General features: G+C 39.4%; 1 protein-coding gene across 4 annotated transcripts; it reads right to left on the reverse strand.

The window, feature by feature from the left end:
• Positions 1 to 355: 355 nt before the first annotated feature.
• On the reverse strand, positions 356 to 19,704 carry COPB1 (COPI coat complex subunit beta 1). Of its 4 annotated transcripts, XM_082283323.1 has the most exons (23): positions 19,602 to 19,660; positions 17,335 to 17,471; positions 16,910 to 17,061; positions 16,007 to 16,236; positions 15,130 to 15,299; positions 14,817 to 14,931; positions 14,162 to 14,254; positions 12,833 to 12,970; positions 11,737 to 11,856; positions 11,242 to 11,349; positions 11,005 to 11,151; positions 10,440 to 10,585; positions 9,339 to 9,435; positions 8,558 to 8,718; positions 7,891 to 8,011; positions 7,307 to 7,534; positions 6,952 to 7,131; positions 6,009 to 6,153; positions 4,478 to 4,597; positions 4,011 to 4,156; positions 2,701 to 2,790; positions 1,820 to 1,975; positions 356 to 690 (listed from the first exon to the last, which is right to left on the reverse strand). In XM_082283323.1, the coding sequence occupies exons 3-23, from the start codon at positions 16,998 to 17,000 to the stop codon at positions 631 to 633; spliced, it is 2,862 nt and encodes a 953-aa protein (XP_082139449.1). In that variant the 5' UTR covers positions 17,001 to 17,061; positions 17,335 to 17,471; positions 19,602 to 19,660; the 3' UTR covers positions 356 to 630. The 4 variants fall into 4 exon arrangements, with proteins under 4 accessions (XP_082139449.1, XP_082139450.1, XP_082139451.1 ...); XM_082283324.1 differs by lacking the exon at positions 17,335 to 17,471 and having other exon boundaries at positions 19,587 to 19,704; XM_082283325.1 differs by lacking the exon at positions 17,335 to 17,471 and having other exon boundaries at positions 19,602 to 19,684.
• Positions 19,705 to 21,068: the final 1,364 nt, after the last annotated feature.

Raw genomic sequence — 21,068 nt, forward strand, 5'->3', positions numbered from 1 at the left:
GCAATGTTATGTTACTCGGGATAACAACGTTAGGAAGGCACTTCAGAAACAAAGTTTAAGGTTCTACAACTTGCTGGCAAGAGCTGAATTTTGACAGTCTCTTTTCTGGTACTACAAGCTTGTCTGTGCCAAGCTATTATATAGAGCCTTTAATTTAGCTGGCAAATTTATATTCTCCTAGCTATACCAGTGTATTTTAAGAATCATGATCACACATTCACAAATTCAGGCCTAGGCATTATTGTAAACACTCAAGCTAGTACAGACTCCAACTTCCTCAGAGTATCAAAATACCCCTGGACAGATATTCATACCGATCAGAGAATACAGAGATTATAATTTAGAGACAAAACAGTACTGGCATAATTTGTTTATTGTATTGTGAGCATCAGTATATATTAGAGACAAAGAAAACATGACTTCCAGGACAAAGAAAAAAAACCCTGGAGATTTAAAAGTTTGCTCAATATCAATCATGGAGAACCTATAAATTATCTGCTGGAATGCTTTCAGCTCAAAAGCTTGGCTTCTATAATTACAGAACACTTAAGAATATAAGATGTTCTGGATCTCAAAAGCCACATACCTAAGGTTAAATTGTAAAAGACCTGTAAAGACATTAGATAAAATTTATAAACTTGTCTTCTTCTGAGACAGATTGATCTTATCTCCAAGACTCAGGGCCATTCCCTGTAAGGAAAAGAAAGACAACAATCATGACACAAATACTTCACTTGAAAATAACTTTATCCCATCTACATTAAAATGGAAGTTCCATATATAGAAATCTATGAAGTCAGTGGCATGGAAATTTCTAGCTGTTCACTGTGTACATGTCATAGTGGTCACTCCTTCAACACTCGGTAAAGGTTAGGTCTACATATATTATTGAAACAATCAAACTTAATTGAGCTGGCAACTTTTAAAAGTGTTAGCAACCTGAAAAGCAGAAGAATAAAAACAATTTTAACCTTCTGACCTCCCATCAATTGAAAGAGGACTGCCAGGGGAGAAATTAAAACTGCCAGTCCAGTTACTGAAACTCAACTGTTGAAAGTCCCAGTGCTGATATCAGCACACTCAGCGCACCAAGTCTATGGAAAATAATTTAATCACAGAGCCATATTAATATTGCATAGAAACTGAGGAACTCTCAAAAGAAACTGCATGAATAAATCCACATATTCAGTAGCACGATGATTTCAAGATGAAACCATGCTGCATACGTAATCGAATGCAGATTATGTAAAAATGGCACTGTAACATATCAGAAACTTTAATTTAAACCAGTCCAGAATCTTTACAGTGACATCAAATAAACAAAATGGCTTGAATGTGAAAACTCTTAGGTACTCCTTTACTGTACACTGCTTAAAGTACTTCTATTGTACATTGGTTTTTTTACTTTATTTACTCAAAATGCCATTCTTTTTTTTTTAGTTGGGAGGTAGAAATTCTAAAATCCAAAGCAGACTCATATACCTACAGAAAATATTCCTACTAAAAAACCTGGGGTTTGTTTTCAAAAAGAATCAGTGAACAGCAATTACATGCATAAAATTTCCTTGTTGTGTGACAACTGAAATGTGTAATTTGGTAGGAAAAACATCACGTAACCCTGGGGCATATTCGCTCTTTATTTAAAAACAAATAAAATATCCCATCCTATTTGCAGCTCTATGGACAAAATTGGGAAATCCTGGCGCAAAGGCCTATTTTATGGTAACACACCAGGAGAAAAGACTGTAAAAAATCCATCAGTTTTTAAGAGTGCTTGGTACATTGTCCTAAAAATGCCAAGGATGCCAAGCCCTGTTACCTGACTCTTGGCCCGGATCCGTATGTGACCTGTGACAGGCGCCTCTGGCCCCAGGTGAATTGGCTTCTCAATGCTCACATTGGCCAGGGCATCTTCTCCGAATATGGAACGGGCGTAAAGATTGGCTGCCATAAAGCCACAATAGCCTGAGAGAGCCTATGGAAAGCACAGGGGAACTCTTAAAAACCCAAAATCCTCTAAACACAGTTTAGTTCATCCCACTTTAGCTAGGCAGTTGTCAATGTATCACGTTTAAACTTCTTTCTTCACCTGCAATGTTTTGTAACGTGTGGGAATCATGCACTGGGAAAGTGGTGGCCTTTTCCTACAATTAATATTGGAAATTATGCAGTCTATAAAATTCGACAAGACAGGAGGGCATTTTATGGTTTGTTTTAACCAGCAGCAAAATGGCAAAGAAGCTCAATAGCTACTATACTTAATTTGGCTATGATACATGTATTAGTTAATAGCTACCACACATACTACATCTTAACAGCAAGTAGCTGTTCTATATATTTATTTTTCTTTACAATAAAAAGGCTAAAATGGCAAAGGAAAGGTAAATTTTGTCAGAGAAGGAAGAAATTTGGAGCTACTAAAAAAATCCTTGATGTAAACAGATGGCCCCACCAAGTCTATACCACAGCTTAGTTACTATGAATCAAAACAGACATTCTGATTTTCCAGCTTGGGACAACAGAGAATTTTGATAGTATTTATTTGCTTGTACTCATTTCAGACCACTCATTTAAAAACTGTGAAGTATATGTACTATTTCATATTGTAAGCAGCTACATTAATAACAAATGCTGACCAAATTAAACAATAAAGCACAGGAACTAAAAAAGGTATTCAAAAATCTCCAAGAAATAGCTCACCTTCTCTGGAGTCAGGCATTTCATATTGGTTGACTTCAGTATGTGCTGTAAGTATTCATTTAAATCAATGATATTTGTATTCACTGTTACCTTTAAGAAAGAAAAAAAAAGGCAATTTCATTAGCACCTCAAGTATTTCTGAAATCTCTTCTTCAGGGCTCTATAAAGGAGATCACTTCTGCATTCCTCCTTGAGGAACAGCACACTCAGTAAGCTGGATGCACTTCCCACTATGTGGTTGCATCATAGGAAGTCTTCCCCTCCTGCCATCCACTTGTTAAGATGGAGAATTTAATGTTATTACCATGTTTCTAAAATATATTGGATGAATATGATAATCTGTTGAACATCTAGATTCTCTACACCAAACAGTGAACCCCTTGTATGAATACAGTTTACACATTGCCAGAACAAGAAATAGAGATATCTAGTCCAAAGTTTGCTTTTAACCTGTGATAAAGATTACTTTCATCTTCCCCTTCTAGCAACAAGGCTCTCTGTGCTGCCTTGGCTTCATCACATTGAATATTATAGATCTTGTCTAAATTGGTTTTTAACACATCTCTTACAAGGAGTTTACAAACTGCTAAGGCTTCATATACCATGTATTATAATTTATCATGCACAAGTTTCCCCCAAGACATTTAAATCTAGCCTCAAGTGAGCACACCTATGTACTAAACAAGGCTGCAGTTCATGTAAAATATCTCCCATTCTGGTTTAATGTTTCTATTCTATCCTTATATTATCTCCCTTAAACCCTTTCTTTAGGTTTGGGCACCCTCAATTACGAGGAAGTGTACCCACTGTCTTGTTGGTCTCACACAGCACCCACAACTTTATGCTACAGCTGTACTGCAAGGTGAAAGAAAGATATTCCTGTCCCCCTGGCAGAAGGCTGGACTACATGACCTTTAAAAGGTCCCTTTCCACCCAAAAGACAAGTAATTCAGAACTGGAGAGGCTGAGCAGCACGAGTAATTCTGCAGCCTCAGCATAAACTTACACTTGTTGCCTCTCACCTTTGAGCCAAAATACACAGCAATCACCAGCCAGTTTGGACAGCTTCCATACAGGAGGTAAAGCACAATGCACGCAACCTCTTTTGCAAGCCAAAACACCAAGTTATTGCATTGCTAAGCTTGTGAAACTGATAAGATAGCTGTAAGAGAATAAGCTACTTGAGGCAAGCATCCAATGAGGATGTTGAATGAGGTTTATGTGGCAATACATAATGCTGCTGTAATGAGCTGCTGTAGAACAAGAATTGTACCTCATCAACAAAGTAACATACAAAAAACAAAACTAACTTTGTTTTCCCACTCAAATTCTGCCCACATCTGTCTGAACTCAGCATCTGTACAGGAAGCAGGCTGGATGTAATCCATTATGTCGATGTGAATATCGCTGAGAACCACACAGTTTCTGTCGCTGGCTGCTCCAGAGACATCATACACTGCAAGAGAACACACAAAACCACCTGAAGATTCCAAAAAGTGAATTTGCACTTAATAAGGGTGCTGAGTTACCACCTGCCAGCTAACAACAGTCAACCCTTGCTCAATCTCATGCTGACAATCATCCTAAAGGCAGCACGTTCTATGATGGTTTTAAGTAACAGTGATACAGATTTTTTTTTAAACCATCATTAAATATTCTTACGTGGTAATTTAATTTTTTGTCCCAACATGAAGTGTTTTACTTATTTTTGAGCTCATTAAGCAGTTAAAAATGCAACACATTCATGTTAATTTTGCACACTGAGTTGTTTACTTACCAACATTACCAAAAATTATTCCATTTTCTGTTGAAGCGACTTTGACATTAGCTTTAATGTTTGCAAAATCATGTGGAGCGAGTGTCAGAGGAGATGGTTTTTCCACAAGTTTCAAGTCACCTGTGTAAAGAAATTTGGAGATGGGGAACATTAGCAGTACACAATGAGCTTAGCTTTTGGAACAACACCTTTTTATTTTCTTGCCATTCAATTTTTGTATCTACAGAGCTGCACTAAACACCACCATAAAGATATTAGTTGATTTGGAATTGGTTGTCCTTTATAGTTTTCTAATTGCAAGATAAATTACATTACATACAAATTTCAGTTAAAATATTGCTGTGTTTGCCCAAACCCCACTGAAAACAAATGCAAATACTGACTGAAATGGGCTTTGGATCAAGTTTAGTATTAATTATTTAACAAGGAAATGGTTAATTCTACCTTGTGTTTTAATCACTGACAACATCATAAGACCCAACCCTACAGTCAAGTCCCTCAAACCCGAAGTACAACGTCCAGCACTGCAGGCACTAAGCTATTTATAAACAGGTCAAAGTATCCCCTTGATCCTGAATATAATTGCTCCAAGGAAACACTAAGGGATGTATTTTTACTAATCCTTCAGCAAGCAACTGTAAAGACTCCTTAGTTCTATTAAACTGCAATTTGAGAACACAGCATGAACAGCATGAGCTCTATCCACAGGACTAATGCCTCAAGTCAGCTTTTGTAATACCTTAGCTGGGAAATACAGAATTCCACTTTACTGAGCTGACAAATAGAAAAATACAACCTATTAAATAATACATCCATTTTATTTATTTCCACCATTAGTCCCATCAAATGATTTACAAAATTTTAGGAGAAAGGTTATGCCCCCTCCAGTCATATTTACAATAGTGAAAAGTACATGAGTTCTCCCAGCATATTGTAAATGTATTTCAGCTCCTGACTGCCAAAGCAGAGGACAACTAATAAGAAACTGGTTACTGCTCTTGAATTATCTGCTCCAGTGATGCCTCTAAGAGAAGTTAACGAAGCCTCAGTATTGTTCAAGCAAGACTCTGGTACAGCTCTTGGTACAGGGAATGGTTTCAGCTGGGTGAATGCAGTACTTAAGTACTTCAGGCTGAGTGCAAAAACCACCTAGGGCAGATGGCTTTCTGCTCCATACCAGTTGGGATTTTGACCTATTTTTATTTTCCTGTCTATGGTAGCAGCACAATGGAAAATAACTACATCAAAAAAACCTGTCTATATTTCAGGAAAAAATGAGAAGGGGAAATGAATGCTATGTTTTTAGTGATAAAATCTGACTATGGTTTATATCATCAGATACCACTGTCAGTGTCAATACATACAAGACTTCCACCAAATATAAAAAAAGTGTATTTTTAAAGGCATTCAAAAACATACTTTCAAAATGGCAACTAACTGGCATCACATTGGAGGTGTTTCAGGAATTCATTACAGCCCAATGCCCAAAACCTCAGAGCTGCTTTGTTTGCAGCAGTTCAGCCCTCCTTACCCAGCGTGGCCAGCTCCAGGGTGCAGTTCTGCAGAGTGTCACTGGTCTGGTTGACCACCAGCACGTCCAGCACAATGTCGTACTGATTGACGTGGACATAAGCTTCTGCATACACAGGGTCTGAGAAACCTGTCAGCTGAGTAACCTGTGACACAAGCCAAGGGATTTGCCGTCTCAGAAACCAGTTTAAAACACAGAATCACGTCCAACAATGACAAAAAATAAGAAAAAAGTAATAAAGTACAATTAAATCCATTCTTCTTTAATATGAGCCTCCAAAATAAGTAGCTTTCCTTCACACGTCCCCCTGCACACACAGTACAATTATAAAACCTCTCCAGATGAAATGTATTCTGAACTGACAAGTTCCTAAAATATGAACTGTAATGCCATTTATCCTTAAGATGATCCGTAGGACAAGGAAATGCTGACTTAAAATGAAAAGGTAATTTTAAACATCAAAAGGAATTTATCCAGTCTTTAAAAGTCTGGGGGTTTAACTCTTAACTAATGAATTAATCAAGTGATTTCTTCTCTTTAAACCTCCTCAGCAGGTTCTGGTAATCAGCAGAAAAAAAGGGCATAAAGAGTTAAATAAGGATGCATTGGCAATAGGATAACATCCAAAGAAAGGCGTTCTTAATCACTTGTGACATCCCTGCTCCCTTCCATGTGAACCTTATTGGGATCTTCAAACCATTAAATCCTAATTTCTTCTCCATATTCCACCAGCTCAGCACTCTCCCAAGTCTCCTTCTTGTTAGTCCCCGTCCCATTTGAGAAGGTAACAACTATAAGCACAAGTGCTTTTCTTTTTCTCCTGACCCCAACCAGGATATACCTGGGTCTTCCCAATCAACCAGCATAGTCTGGTTCATCAGTTCCAGCCTGCAATTCCCGAAGTGATCCTATGTATATAATTAAAACACTGATTTCCCACTACCTTATTAAGCTTGGAAGCAAGAGGATCAGCAGCCTCTTTCCTCTGTGTGTTTCCCATTGCTGCAAGAAGGCTAAGCTGGAACTGGTCTTCTTTTGAGCTCGTTTCATTTTTAGCAGTAAGCTGCATGAAGGAAATGGGATCATCTGGCTGAATCGTCACATTCCTCTTCTCAGATTCTTTCTGCAGGAAGAGAACAATTCAAGAATTCACAGTGAATTCCATTCTTTAGCACAGAAAAACAGTCAAATAATGGCTGACTAACAGAATCAAATGGCAACATTTCTGGGACCAGCTTGGATGTGAACATCCACAGAAAACTCCAAGTGTTTATGGTTACACACTTTTAATAGCTCACCTTCTGGGAAAGTTTTTCTTCTTCTAGCTTGGCTGACAGCATATGAGAGAGGGACTGCCTGCATTCTTTGTTGAATATGTCATTCATAAGAGGAGAACACTCTGACAACACTTTCAGACACAATGAAATACGATCCACATCATCATCTGTAATTGGCTTCTTGGGAAGAGAAGACTTTCCCAAATGGAGAATAGTGGCCATCAGCAGCATAGCTTCAGCATTAAAGGACTGAGAAGGAGGACAAAGAAAAGAGAATGGAAGAAGGTTATTGCATTTTCCACAGCTTTAAAGAAATGTTAACTTCTGACTTACTTTAAAAAAGGTGCCTATTAATCAAATTATAACATGTCTGAGCAAATTACTTAGTTTTTTAGTACTTGTTATCTGAAACCAAGCAGAATGATTTAGACACTGTCTAGACAGAGTGGCTGGAAAGCAGGTCCTGTTTGTGACCCAAACTATCATTATTATCCAATCACATAACTGGCACTTCACTTTGGACTTAACCCGTTTTGCATTTGTTTAAAAGAAAAGAACCCATAAGCAGCACTTCCTTGAATGGGAAAACACAAGAGATGACTCACATTTTGTTTCTTCTTTTCCTGAACTAGGGACACATAACGTAAAGCAATCTTGGTTAAAGTTGTAGCAAGGGAAGCTGCAACAAAGAAATCTCCATCCAGCAGGAATCCTCGTAATGGAGGTCTGCAAAGACAAATGATCCTCAGAAAACTACTTTTGGGTTACAATCTTCAGCCTACTTCTCTTGATACCTTAACTTTCGTACTGTACAAGCAAAAAAAGCTTGAAACACCTCACAAGGTTGGGTTTTTTCCTTCTCAAAGTAATTTTCCAGATATAAAGATTTTCACAAGTCGCACAGTCTTTCCACATGGACTAGGGAGAGAGAGGTGTAGTAGTGCAAGGTGATATCAAGGGAAGAAAATGTTTTAATCTAAAGACAACATCTCTGTATCCAACTAAAATTGTGAGAGAGCTTTACATATTAAGAAAAATCGACTAGAATTTAGGATATCATAATTAATAAAGTTCTTATTTATGCAGTAAGTTTTGATTACTAAATCCTAAGCAATTGGGCAACTTCCTGTGGGATACTATCTAGTTGGGATAATACCTTAAAACAGGAAATTCCCTCAACCACTGAACTCTGTATGAGTGATAATACCACTCAAATAAAAAAAGATAAAAATTAACCAAGTCATTCCTGGCCAAGCATGAAATCACAAATACCTGTCTTCTTCCTTTTTGGCAGGTCGGGAACTGCTAAGAGCACTTTGTGTTGCGTAAGTGCCCATTTCTGTCACTAATTTTTGGGCTGGACCCACAGACACCTCTTCTTCAGGTTTGAGCTCACCAGCTTCTTTCTTGATTTCAGATTCCACTATTGGGATCTAGAAATGAGCAGGAAGCAATTGTTACAATTAAAATAAAAGATGCAGTTTTCTTCTGCAGAAGGTTTTAATAAAAATTACCTGCATTACTTAAGTTTTTATAAGCAAAAGGTCAGCTACAGTGCAACACTTTGGGGAGAATTTGAGGGGATAAGCAGATGTTGAAATACATACAGATGCTTCCTACACATGCAATAAAACTCTCATTAATTAATTAGGTTTTGTCAGAGAAGTCTTTCCCTCAGAACAACCCAGACTTAGTATACTTTCTTTGCTACTGGATACATTAAATCATAATTTTCCAATTTGCAATAATTTTCTGAAATAAGGAATTTCTCAACTCTTTTTTTAATAGGCATCATTTATTCTCAGCTCAAGTATGCTACTTGAAAAAAAATGAATAACAAATGCAAAACCCTGACTGCTTTTTACTTAAGATTTCCTGTGCACATGCCATTACACATCAGAAGTCCTCAAAACACTGCTGCATCTTACTTGATCTTTCTAAAATACCTTTTTCTTAGAAAACCCAGTGGTCTTCTAAGAAAAAGGTACTTTAAAATAATGGCAGGACAAACCACCAAGAGCCAGTAAACACAAAAACCCCAAAGTACACACACCTCTCCGAGTGATCTGCGAACCTCTGTCATTACACTCTGTATATCCTCCTTTGTGCTGCAATACTCTCCCAGGATCCATAACGCTCCTCGATAAATCCTGAAACAAGAACACTAATTTAAATCATGCTTTCATGATATACTCAAACTAGCACCAAGAAAACTGATTTATGGTCAGTTGGTAAAGGCCAGTCTTGACAAATTCAAAAGGACACAACTGACAAAAGCAGGTTAAATCAAAAGCAATTATCCTTTTGGCCTCAGTAAACTCACGAACAAGTACATCAAATTAGATGTATTCTCTGCTACAAATTTATTTCCATCTGTGTTAATCCTGACATACACAAAATTAAATTTCATTGTGATCATAATGAAATACTCTACTGCATGTGAATAAAGTCAGCTCTAAATTCTCCATTTAACTGAGACAAACTAATTTTTCCATTATACAGAAGAAAATGAAAAACCAGAACAAGAATGAAAATTAGGAAAAAAATAGCAAAGCTTCAGAGGGTTTTTTTTTCCCATTTAATGAGATTACAGTGGAGATGAGATTCAGAGTTTTCTGTGTATTAGAATGACAGAGGGCTCTTCTGATACAGAGAAATTCTCATTTGACTTAACTTTTACAGATCCATCAGCAAACCAAGTGTTTAGAGCCCTGAAAGGTACTAAAACAGCTTTATTGTTTGCAAAGCTCAGTCTATGTTAGATTGGGTTTTCTAATAAATGTACAGTATTTCCAGTTGCCTACAAGCGTAAATTCTTTAGGAATTCTGTTTTAACCAATATATTACTTTATGGCTGGCCTTCATCAACAATGCTATTTCCTAGCAACTGGAATCACAATTATCAACTGCATTATAGAAATTAAAATTGAATTTATTTTCTTTATTCAACGCAACAAACACCCAATTTATCTCTTGTACAAGCAGACAAGAAGGAAGCTGTACCTAGAAATCCTGTACCTCAAAATATCTCAGATTCAGTCACTCTCTGTGTGGGTCACATGGATTTTGGTACATATTTCATGACAAAATACATTCAATGCAAGTGAGCCACCAGGTGCTCCAAAGTCTGTTTGATATCATATTTTGGACTCACTTGACAGATTTAATAGCGTGAAAGACTTCGAGCATCTTCTCAACAATAAGAGGTCTGAGGTTATCAAATCTCTGGATCGCTTCCCGCACAAACTCCAGGACATCGGCGGCTGCTGCTTCGTTGTTATCACTAAGGAACTCCATCAGCTGCCACAGAAGGGTGAATGTCATCACAAACAGCAGCACAGATAAGTTTGTACAATACTTCCCTTCTATGTTTAGAAGAATAAAATTGCTTATGTTCTCCCATGAAACAAAACTGAAGTCAAACAACCTTAAGTACATTCCAGACAAGCATCAATAATCATAATCCCAAATTGTTTTTCTAGTGATACAAATTATTGCACTTTTAAAGGTCCTCTTCAGCTCATGGTCTTCAAAAATATTTAAAAATAGTCTCAGAAGACAAATAATTACAGCATCAAAAGTCCTATGTTTCTTTAGGAATTAAAAATAGCATTGCTTCTGTGAAGCCACTATTAGGAACACCTCAGCTTCAGCAATTCTGCAGGTGTTGAGTATAGGTATAACACACCTAATGACAACGTAATGAAACATTTGCATACCACTGGAATAACGTTTGCAGCCATGTCTGGGAAGCGAACACTGCAGGAATGCAGTGTCCGAACCAGGAGCTGCCGGTACTTGTCTGTATCTTCATGCTCCGTCACATTATTAGTTTTAATCACTTCCTTCTTCAGAACAATCACAAGCTGCAGAAAAGATCAAACCAAATTTTTAAAAAGTGACATTTTTCAAAAGAAAAATAATAGTGTAATGAATCAAAAGTACGTGTAATTTACCTCCTCCACATTTCTTGAAGACACAAGATCCAGAGCCAGCTGAAGGGTCTTTTTGCGCACTTCTAGATCTGGGGTGCTCAACACTCTGAGGATGTCCATAACTAGATCCTGAAACAGTAACAAAATAAGTACTTTGTTGTTTTAAATTACTTCCTTTTCATAGGGTTCTAATTTTCAGTCCTCAGTGATTTTCAAAGCCTTTCTGGATACATAATATATGATCTACTGACAAGCAAGCAACAGGCATTAGAATTTCTCAGTGCTCATTTTAATACATTCTACATTTACACAGAAGTCTCGTTAATTCTTATGCAGACAATAAAAGCACCAAGTCGTAAACATAAAAGTGCATTCAATATGTTTTGACCAAAAACATACCAACAGAAAATTGAAACTTCAGAAGTATTTTTCTCCATACATTGCAAAAACCTGAAAGCTCTGTTATTGAAGGCTTTTCCTTCCTAAGGCTTGCAGGAAAAGAGACAGCTCACATACCTGCAACACTCGTTCATGGGAGGGATGCTCCTTTAACTCAATCAACCGATCCAAGACAATCAGTTTCACATTATTATCACTTTCTTTAATAATCAAATCTATGTAGCATTGGGCAGCAGCCTAAAAGTAAAAGGATCAAAACCAGTTTTTAAGTAATGAAGAGCAGAAACTGGAAAATTTCCGAAATCAAGGAAAAGACTCCTTCTATTTTACTATTAAAGCAGCTGCTCGAAGTTGGCATAGAAACTAACCTGATACACAGACTTTAAAATTTTTTGGTCCATCATAAACTGATTCTACCACCACGTTACAAAAATCACATATGAAGGTTCACAATGACATCAATTTACAATACACAGACTTGATTTCAAATTCAAAGACGTAAGATAGATTATCTGACATGCTTTGAGTCAGCTGAAATATGCAACAGGGCATGAAAACCAACTTAAAAGAGTTGGCAGTGTTAGCCTAGCTAGATATGGTTTTAATGACAGCTCCTATGTACAGTGTGTCTACTCAACAAAAATGGGGATGCCAAACCAAGAAGGTTGGAATTCATACTTCCCCTGACCTTTGGAAACTACTATTTACAGTGCTTTAAATCTATGCATAACCTGTCTTTGAAATTTCCATACAAGTTCAAAATTTCTGAGTGATCTTAAATAATCAGCTGTACAAACATAAAACTAAGAACCCCAGGTCAATCAGTAATCAACATGAATCTTCACTGTTTTATGCTTCTACCCTGGTCTGAAATGAGTCATATTCACAAGGAAAAAATTTAATGCAATCTCTGAAATCTTCAGCTGTAATCTGCTTTGCTAACTAGGCCAAGCAGACTGTAGGTTGGTCCAACACTCTGCAGAGTATGCAAGGCTGCCCCTACCAAAGCGACATGATGTCCACTAGGTCCAGGCCTGCAGAGTCTTTTTTTGTGACCAGTTCTAAGAGATACTTTAAGATAGTGTTTCACATGAGAAGTGTTGCACAGCCCATATTACTAAAGCCTTCACTCCTTCAAAGTACCAACATGCAGCACAGTGTTCATTTCAGTGCATTAGAAGCTACTGAAGAGCTGAAACCCACACTTGCATACCTTGATTGCTGTGGGTGCACTGGAGAGTGTGACCAGAGTACCTGCAGCCTCATACTTCACTGCAGGACTTGAGGACTGCAGCAGGTTGTAGATGCAGCGAATGAACCGAGCTCTCTCCGATGGATTTGCATGACAGACCTCGATAAAAGAATGATCCACAGTTGGCACATAAAGAAAAGAGCAATCCTACAGCTTACCTGCTCCACTATCTTACAGAGAGGAGAAATTAAGCAAAAGGTGACAACCTTTTCTGGTGTGTCTTGGGGTGACTTTATGATGTGTATCCCATATTGCTGCCCTATGCCCAGGAACTAATTTTGTGCCTTTCCATGTCTTTAAACTGAGCCTGAGAGGGGGGAGAAAAACCTGAGCAAAACTTCTTCAAAGCAGGCTGCAGCTTGTTCAGGGTCACACAGAGATAGAGACTTTTTTTCAGCTGCAGCAGAAGAGCGAGAGCAGAGGGAAGCACCCAGTTTGCTGCTTTCCAGACAGCTTTTGGCCAGCTTTTCAGCTTCTTTTTCTCCAGAGAGAGACTGAGAGTTGAACTTTTGTTTTTTCCTGGAATTTTGGATTTTTTCCCTTTTTCTGCTGGACTGCTTCAATATCAGAACACATCGGGAGGACTTTCCAGCAGGCAGAGGGCCTGGCCCTGGGCCAAGCCCCAGCTCCGAGGAGACCAAAGGGAGGACTCCCAACACTTTCCCAGGTTTTTCTCCACAGCGAGGGATTTTATTATTTAGCATTATTGTCCTTTTCCCGTGTGTTTGTTAAATAAATAGTTATTATCTCCTTCACTTTCCTTTGAGGAAAAAGTTTCTTTTTTCCTGAACCTGGTGGGGAGAGAGGTGGTTTGTAACCTGCCTTCTCTCAGAGGATGTATTTCTAAATTTGGCCAAACCAGCACATGGTGACAGGATGTATCATTCACAGCTGTAAAAATCTAATTACAACAGCTCTTCAAAAGCTGTTCTCAACAACTCTGCGCTATGCTGCAGCATCTTAAAATCTCCCATCAAAAGGAAAGGCAGAGCCTCTACCAGCTTCTGTAAGAGATACCCTGCTCATGCCCACAAAGTTCAGTCTAATAACGCAGTCCCCATCACAGCAAATCATGTCAGACATATTGCTCTATACTGTGCACACTTGAGCTCTTTATCATTTCAAGAGACAAATCTTATTCAGCTGTATTAAGCAATTACATATTCCTGACACGGACTAAAAGGCAGCTATGATGACTTTTCTGGCAACAGTCTATCCCTTTTAAAAAACAGTCTAATATAATCCAACATGTGCATTTATTTTAAATGTGCCACAATATTTCCCTTTTACCTTGTAAATTAGTTCAACAATAACCAACTGCAGGATGTCACCAAAGGTCTGCACTTGGTCAATACAGGTACTCAAATAATCCAAAGCTCGATCCTACACAAATAGAAGATAAATTATTTTATGTTATTCAGAGTCTGCTCACTCAGTTGAATTTTAAATCAAAACACATTCTAAAAATCAAAACATGAAACAGCCTTTATGCAACACTTCAACAATTTAGGAAAACACTGTAGACCTGAAGAGCAAAATAATCCATCCCGTATAGAGAGGACAAAAAGAGAGACAAACTAACGGTAATTAGGCACAAAAGACAATTGCCTGTAGAGCAAATAATCCAAAACACTAGACAGAAACTGCCATTTCTTTCTCATGCAACTATAAAAGCTTTAGAACAGTAGATAATGAGGCATTTCTCATTATGTCGTTATGCTCACATTTTTCAGCACCTTCACCAAACAGAGTAGTTCTCCTTTAAAATAAAGGGAGCACTAAAAACCTACATTATCTGTACCAAATATCCCACAAAAGCATTAACACTATCATACATGGGTTTTTTATGAATACAAGCAGTTTATACTACCAACAAACTACTGGCTAGTTACCCAGCATATTTACAATTATTAAACCAAATGATTTTGAGGGCAGGTATCCTTACCTGATCTGCATGAATTAGCATCATAAATGCATTTCTTTTGCAGCTTGCATCTTTCTCATTCACCAAGAAATCATGGATCAATTCAGGAGCATCAGGTATAAGATGTTCAAAGTTCCTTTACAAGAAAAAATCCTAATTAAAAGAGCTACTGGTAACGAGTAGAACCCCAGGATGCCCATAGATAGAGGAGAAAAGGCAAACAAACATAAAAATTCTAAACACCACACCAAGGATTGATAAATATTTGAGTTCTCCAAAACTAAAGGTAGCCTGGTCTTGTGCATGCAGGATTGTGAATTGTTTCTGCACTTGCCTGTAGATGGTGTAAATTGCCAGGACGGCATTCCTGCGCACGTAGCTGTGCCGGTGCTCCAGGCACGCGCGGATGGCCGGCATCAACGGCTCCAGCAGCTCTGCCTCCTTCAGCTTGCAGAGAAAACGGAGAGTGGAGCCTCGGATAAACTCATTTGGGTGCTGAAGATCCTAAAAGCAACAAGGAACATATTTGAAATTACAGACTCTCCAGATGAATGCACTTGCAACCCTCTCCCATGCGCAGCTTTCCCATGGTACAAGTTCCCAACATCCATGAAGACGCCTCATTGTCTTCTCAAGAAATGATTTCCTAAAGAAAACATTTCCACAATATTTAGAAACATGTATTTCTGAGCAGTAAAACTTACAAAGCCTGTAGGATTTTTTTCTGGATTGTATTTGTTTTCTCCGATTACCACAGCTGTGAAAGCTCAGCCTGTGGGCATTCCTGCACATTGGATACTAACTTCTCGTATATATTAGCTCATCTGTTTCCAACCCATTCCCAAAGTTGAAGGTCTTTAATATCTTTATGAAAGAGTTTCCCAAATATACCACAATCGTGTCCTTTTATAATCCATGGCTTGTCCCAAGACACCCTGAAAATGATAATTAAGTTACCCTTCACCTTTAATGTTCACTGACATGGAAAGAAGGAGCACTAAATTTTTGTTAAGTCGTAAAAGAACACAACTCCTTGGTAGTAGGTCTGCTGCCTATCTGCAGTCATCCAGCTCTGAAGCACTGAAACACAACTGTTAGGAAGGAAATGCTGAGCATAAACCATGTTTATATTTATTCAATAACACAAAATGATACCCCTTCTATAAAGATTCAGCACAGGAACACAACCAATGAAATAAACAAGAGGCTACCTTTCTGTATGCATCGCACACGAGGATCATTTCCTGCAGAAGCCTGCCATCTGGAGTGGTCTTTGGCACGATCTCCCAAAAGACAAGCAGCAGCTTTTTGATAGTATGGTCTTGGAGAGGCAGCACAAAACGTATGATGGTCATCAGGAGCCCAGGCAGTTTCTCACCATTCAGAATCATAATGATTACTTTCTTCAAGGCCTCCGTCTTCAACTTGACATCTCCTTTTTCTAGAGGAGGAGGAAATGAAGTGAGGAAGGCTGACATGTCACAGTTAATTTAACAGGAATATTGATCTTCAGTGTCAGAAGACACAAACCCCTCTGAAGGAGCGAAATAGACCATATCAATAAAACTCATGACCTTATTCTATTAAAGGATAAAGAGGAAGAAAGAGATACTTAAAAATAAGCATGGAATTCCAACTTAGTCTGAGATCAATACATTGGAATTGAAAGAGTTCAAATTCCAAGGCTGTTTCAATGCTTAAATTTATACCAGGATACTACAATATGCTCTGATGTCACACATATACCAGATACTAACACTGCTGTTTTGGCCAGCACATTCCACAGTGCATTGAACAAATGACAATACAATTTGTTGCCTATTCCAAAAAATCTGCTCAAATCTGCCTCAGCCCAAACAGGTATTACTTAAAACTCTCAAAAAAAAAGATTTCAGATTTTGCACAGACTGAGGAGGGCACCAATGCACAGAACATAATATCACAAAGTTTCTCAAAACACAGCGAAGAGAGGAACACAGAGCTTTCAGAAATCAACAGAAAATAAACATCAAACAGACTTGAGTTTATAGAACGTAAACAAAATTCTAGGAAAGGCACAATGAGAGAATAATTCAGGTAAGAAGGAGTATCCTTCAGTCACTGTCAATACTTGCCTAGATCATTTTTTAAGCTGATTTCAGAAGGTGGCTCTGAATCCATGGGAACGTTGATTAACGTGTAACACACGTTCTCTGCAGCAGTCATGGCTCTTGGTTACAGGAGTTCTCTCAAGGGAAGAATTATGTTCACACAAATGTCAGACAACCTAAAAACCAAGCAAACACAGCCATCCCAAAGTTAAAAGATTTTATTAATAAACACAAAAACATTATTATAACTGACTTAATGGCTTGAAGGCATTGCTGGGTTTCTTGAGAAGCCACATTCAAAAGCCTTCTCACTTTGCTGTTACCCTAAAATATTCCCGTTAGCACCACAACGATGAAGAGCATGACATTTTTCAGAGACAATAAAAAAAATAATAAAATCTTTCAAACATTTTGGGCACAGTCAGGAATAACAGAAGTGTACAGGGCACCTGACTGAAAGTGAATGGATGCAGCAGCTTCTCCCTCACAGAATCATCCCTTGATCCTGGCTGTATAATCCTATTACCTTCCCAGCTCGTGTGCCTCACCAGGTGGACTGATCCAAATTGCAAAATCAGCTGAAAAACTTCACAGAAAAAAGAAAAAAAGAAAAGATAAAGTTCTTGACTTGATCAACAAGTTGAATCAGTCTGCGAAGGAAGCTTTGAAGATGAGCATGTGATCCAACAGAGCAGAGACCAAGGATGGGAGAAAAGACAATGTGATGGAGAGAGGAGCATTTAACCTGCAAGGGATCATCAGATCAGCTAAACTCTACTGTCTCCACTACGCACTAATGAGGAAACCAAGTCTTTTTATGGTGAAAAAGGACAAGAAGGCTACAGATCTATCAAAGCTGCTGTGTGCATGGTAGTCCAGGTAACAAAATTTGCTATTAAGTTCAATTCTCATCCTCATGTTTGTTTTTTCCTTATACAATAGGTATCTAGGATGAAATAAACCTTTTTGTTGCATCAATCCTCATCCTCATGTTTGTTTATTCTTTATATAATAGACATCTAGGATCAAATCAACCTTTTTACTCTATCTTTTAAGCAATGCAAAAAGCTCAAGCTTGAGCTTGCTTGGCTAATGCTATGATACTACACTGACCAGCACAGCAAAGAAAACTGTTACTGTTTATTACGTGAGCAATTTTGTACTTTCTACAGAAATTGTCTCAAAATAAATTAGCTTTTATTGATATTAATTGTCTACAAGTCTTAGACTCCCTTTTCCCATCAAATGGGCACACAGAGAACCTCACCCAGAATGGGGAGCTGGGAAGTTGTGTTAACCTGGGCTGCTGCCTCTTTCCACACAAGAAAACAACTCACCTCAATCAGCACCACAACTACCCCAAAAAATAACTGCAATACGCATTTTCAAGGAAACACTCCTCTTTCCATTATGAATTCTGTATCTTAAGGACTAGATCACTCAAGCTTGCTGTTTACAAATATCTACATAAACCACTCCTTCATGAAATGACTGGATGTGGCACTTAGCGCCATGCCCTAGGTGACAAGGTGGTGATCAGTCAAAGGTTGGATTTGATGAACTCAGAGGTCTTTCCCAACTGTTTTCTTGCCTCAACAGCATCTTTTTTGCTTATTTTTCCAATGTTGTTACCCAGAACTCCCACCTCAAAGCCCTGCAGCCAGCACCTTCACCTACAAGAACAATTCACACAGACCATAAAGTACATCCTTGCAAAAGCAGGGCACATATCTTTACTCATACAAAGACCTCAGCTGCAGAAATTTCCAAAATCACAGTCAAACATGTCTCTGAAATGTGATAAATGAGTGCACTTTGGGCTCTGAAAAGCAGCAGTGAAAAACAACCCTCCCAAAAGGCACAGCTGGCAGACTTGGCAGGGAGAACCATCACCAAGTTTTCCTCCTTGCAAGGCACCAAGACTTGAAATCAATTTGATCTTTCAGAATCCACACGGACACAGATGTAGGTGCTGTTTTAACTCTCCAGCAGTAGTATTTCTGTCACCTGCGGTGAGTCATAGAATGGTTTGGGTTGGAAGGGACCTTAAAGATGAATTAATTTCAAACTTGTGCCATGAGCAGGGACACCTTCCGCCAGACCAGGCTGCTCAGAGCCCCATCCAACCTGGCCTTGAACACTTCCAGGGATCCAGAGGCATCCACAACTTCTCTTGGCAACCTGTGCCAGAGCCTCGGCACCCAAGGAAATCGAAAGTTACAGAGTTTGTAGAGCCAGGAAGACAAAAAGCCACGCCTGCTCGCCACCTACATCCCTGGGGAGCCTTAGGAACGGAGGCACCTTATGAACCAAAACCCTAAGAATACACCGTTTTACTGATGCACAACTGTAATATAGAGTGTTAAAGACGTTTACTAAAAAATCCCGACAAATTTAGAGCCAGCTGAGGGGTATTTCTCCCTTAATGTCCGAGTTCCTACTTCTAGCCCAAACCCGGGCATTTAAAGCTACGAGGCAAAACTTGCCTCAATGAGCGCGTCCATTCCCCTGAGCAAACCCCACAGCCCCTCAGCCCTCTCCGCGCCACAAACCCTCCCACAGCCGCCCCGCGACCCCGGGGCCCTGCCGGGGGCCACCGGGAAGATGCCGGCGGGGCCCTGAGGCCTCGGGCCTGTGGCACCCAGCGGCGGGGCGGCGCTCGCCCCTTCCCCCCGGCCCCGCGAGGTCGCCGCGGCCCGACCGTGCGGCTCCGTACTGGGCGGTGGGGTCGGGCCGGTCCCGGTGCGGAGCTGAGCCCGCGGCGCTGCCGCTCCGGTGATGGCTGACGTGGAGCCGGGCCCGCCCCAGCCACATCGCGCGTACGGCGGCCGCAGCGGGACACGCCTCCCGCCAGCGCGAAAGGGGGAAGGGGCGGTGCCTCCCCGCGCGAGGAGGGGCCGCCCTGTGACGTCACGGGCCTGAGGGGGCAGCGGGGAGGGGGAGACCGGGAACCCTCGGGATGCAGGAAAACACCGGGAAAAGTGGCCGAAACGAAGCTTAAAAACCCCGCACAGACAGACAGATAGATAGATAGATAGACAGATAGCTAATAAGTAACAACAACAACAAAAAAAAGGACAAAAGGGGAGTGGAAAATAACAAAGGGAAAAATAAATAAGAAAATAAAGAACTGGGCGAAAAAAAAAAGTAATTGGGGAAAATTAGTATGGAACTGGAAATGAGATTACAGGAAATGAATAAAGAAGGGGGAACGTAAATAAAGAAGGGAAAAATAAAGGGAGGGAAAATAAGGGGAGGAGAACAAGGGGAGGGAAAAAACCAATAGGAGATGGAAAAACAAGGAGCAGAACAAGGGGAAGGAAAGGAGGGAAAAAACCAACAGGAAAAATAAATAATTTAGGGAAAAACATAAATAACGGTGAAAAAGTAAGTAAGGGGGGAAATGAATAAAGGGAGGAAATAAATAGAAAAATAAAAGGGAAAAACTAGAATAAAATAAATTTAGGCAAAATAAAAGCAGCCCTGACATTACTGTTTTGCTATTTTCATGATTGAACTATTTGTATGGATTCAAGACAGTATTTAAAGCCTGTTCAAAACAGCACCATGATTTACTAGTTTTTATTAATTTATTAATATTTAAGGTGCAAGTTTCAGGCCTTTTTTTTTTTTTTTTAAGCATAGTGAGCAGGCTATCAGGTCCCTATGTGGGCCCTCCCCATAAAGCTGTTTCTTATCATTTTCAATACAATCATTAGGGAGAATTATTACATTAGAATGATCCAACATAAAAAACGGAAAAGACTGAACTCATTTTCCTTAAAATACAGCATTGCACCCAGGAAACCAATTCACTGGGCTTCCCTGGCAGAGGACCCTGAGGAAGGCAGTGTTAGTCCCAAATTTTGTGGCATTCAGCTTAAATCCAAAGAGCACCAGGTGCAGAACAAGCTGAACGGACAAAGCCCTGGAGAACGTGTTCATTCAGCAGCAATGCAGAGACTCCACAGTTCATCTCAGGAGACCTGCAAGGGGGACTTCAGGTGCTCTTTTGTTACTCTAATTCGGCCCTCAGTGAGCTAAATACCCAGTACTGCCCCAAGGCTAGCTGATGGCTCTGAAGAAACACTGACACAGTTCTAAAAGAGCTGGGGTTAACTAAATCCCCCCCAAAAAACCAAACGCAAACTGGTTGTCAGCTTCACACTTCTTCAGCCTCATA

Source organism: Coloeus monedula (assembly GCF_965178545.1).
Source record: "Coloeus monedula genome assembly, chromosome: 6".
Lineage (NCBI taxonomy): Eukaryota > Metazoa > Chordata > Aves > Passeriformes > Corvidae > Coloeus > Coloeus monedula.

Coding starts and splice junctions, on each gene's coding strand:
- COPB1 (XM_082283324.1), bottom strand. CDS start 17,000: ATGACTGCTGCAGAGAACGTGTGTTACACGTTAATCAACGTTCCCATG. Junction 9,436..10,439: donor CACGCTATTAAATCTGTCAA/GTGAGTCCAAAA, acceptor TTCTTGTTTCAG/GATTTATCGAGGAGCGTTAT. Junction 2,791..4,010: donor AATTTGAGTGGGAAAACAAA/GTTAGTTTTGTT, acceptor TCTTTCTTAAAG/GTAACAGTGAATACAAATAT.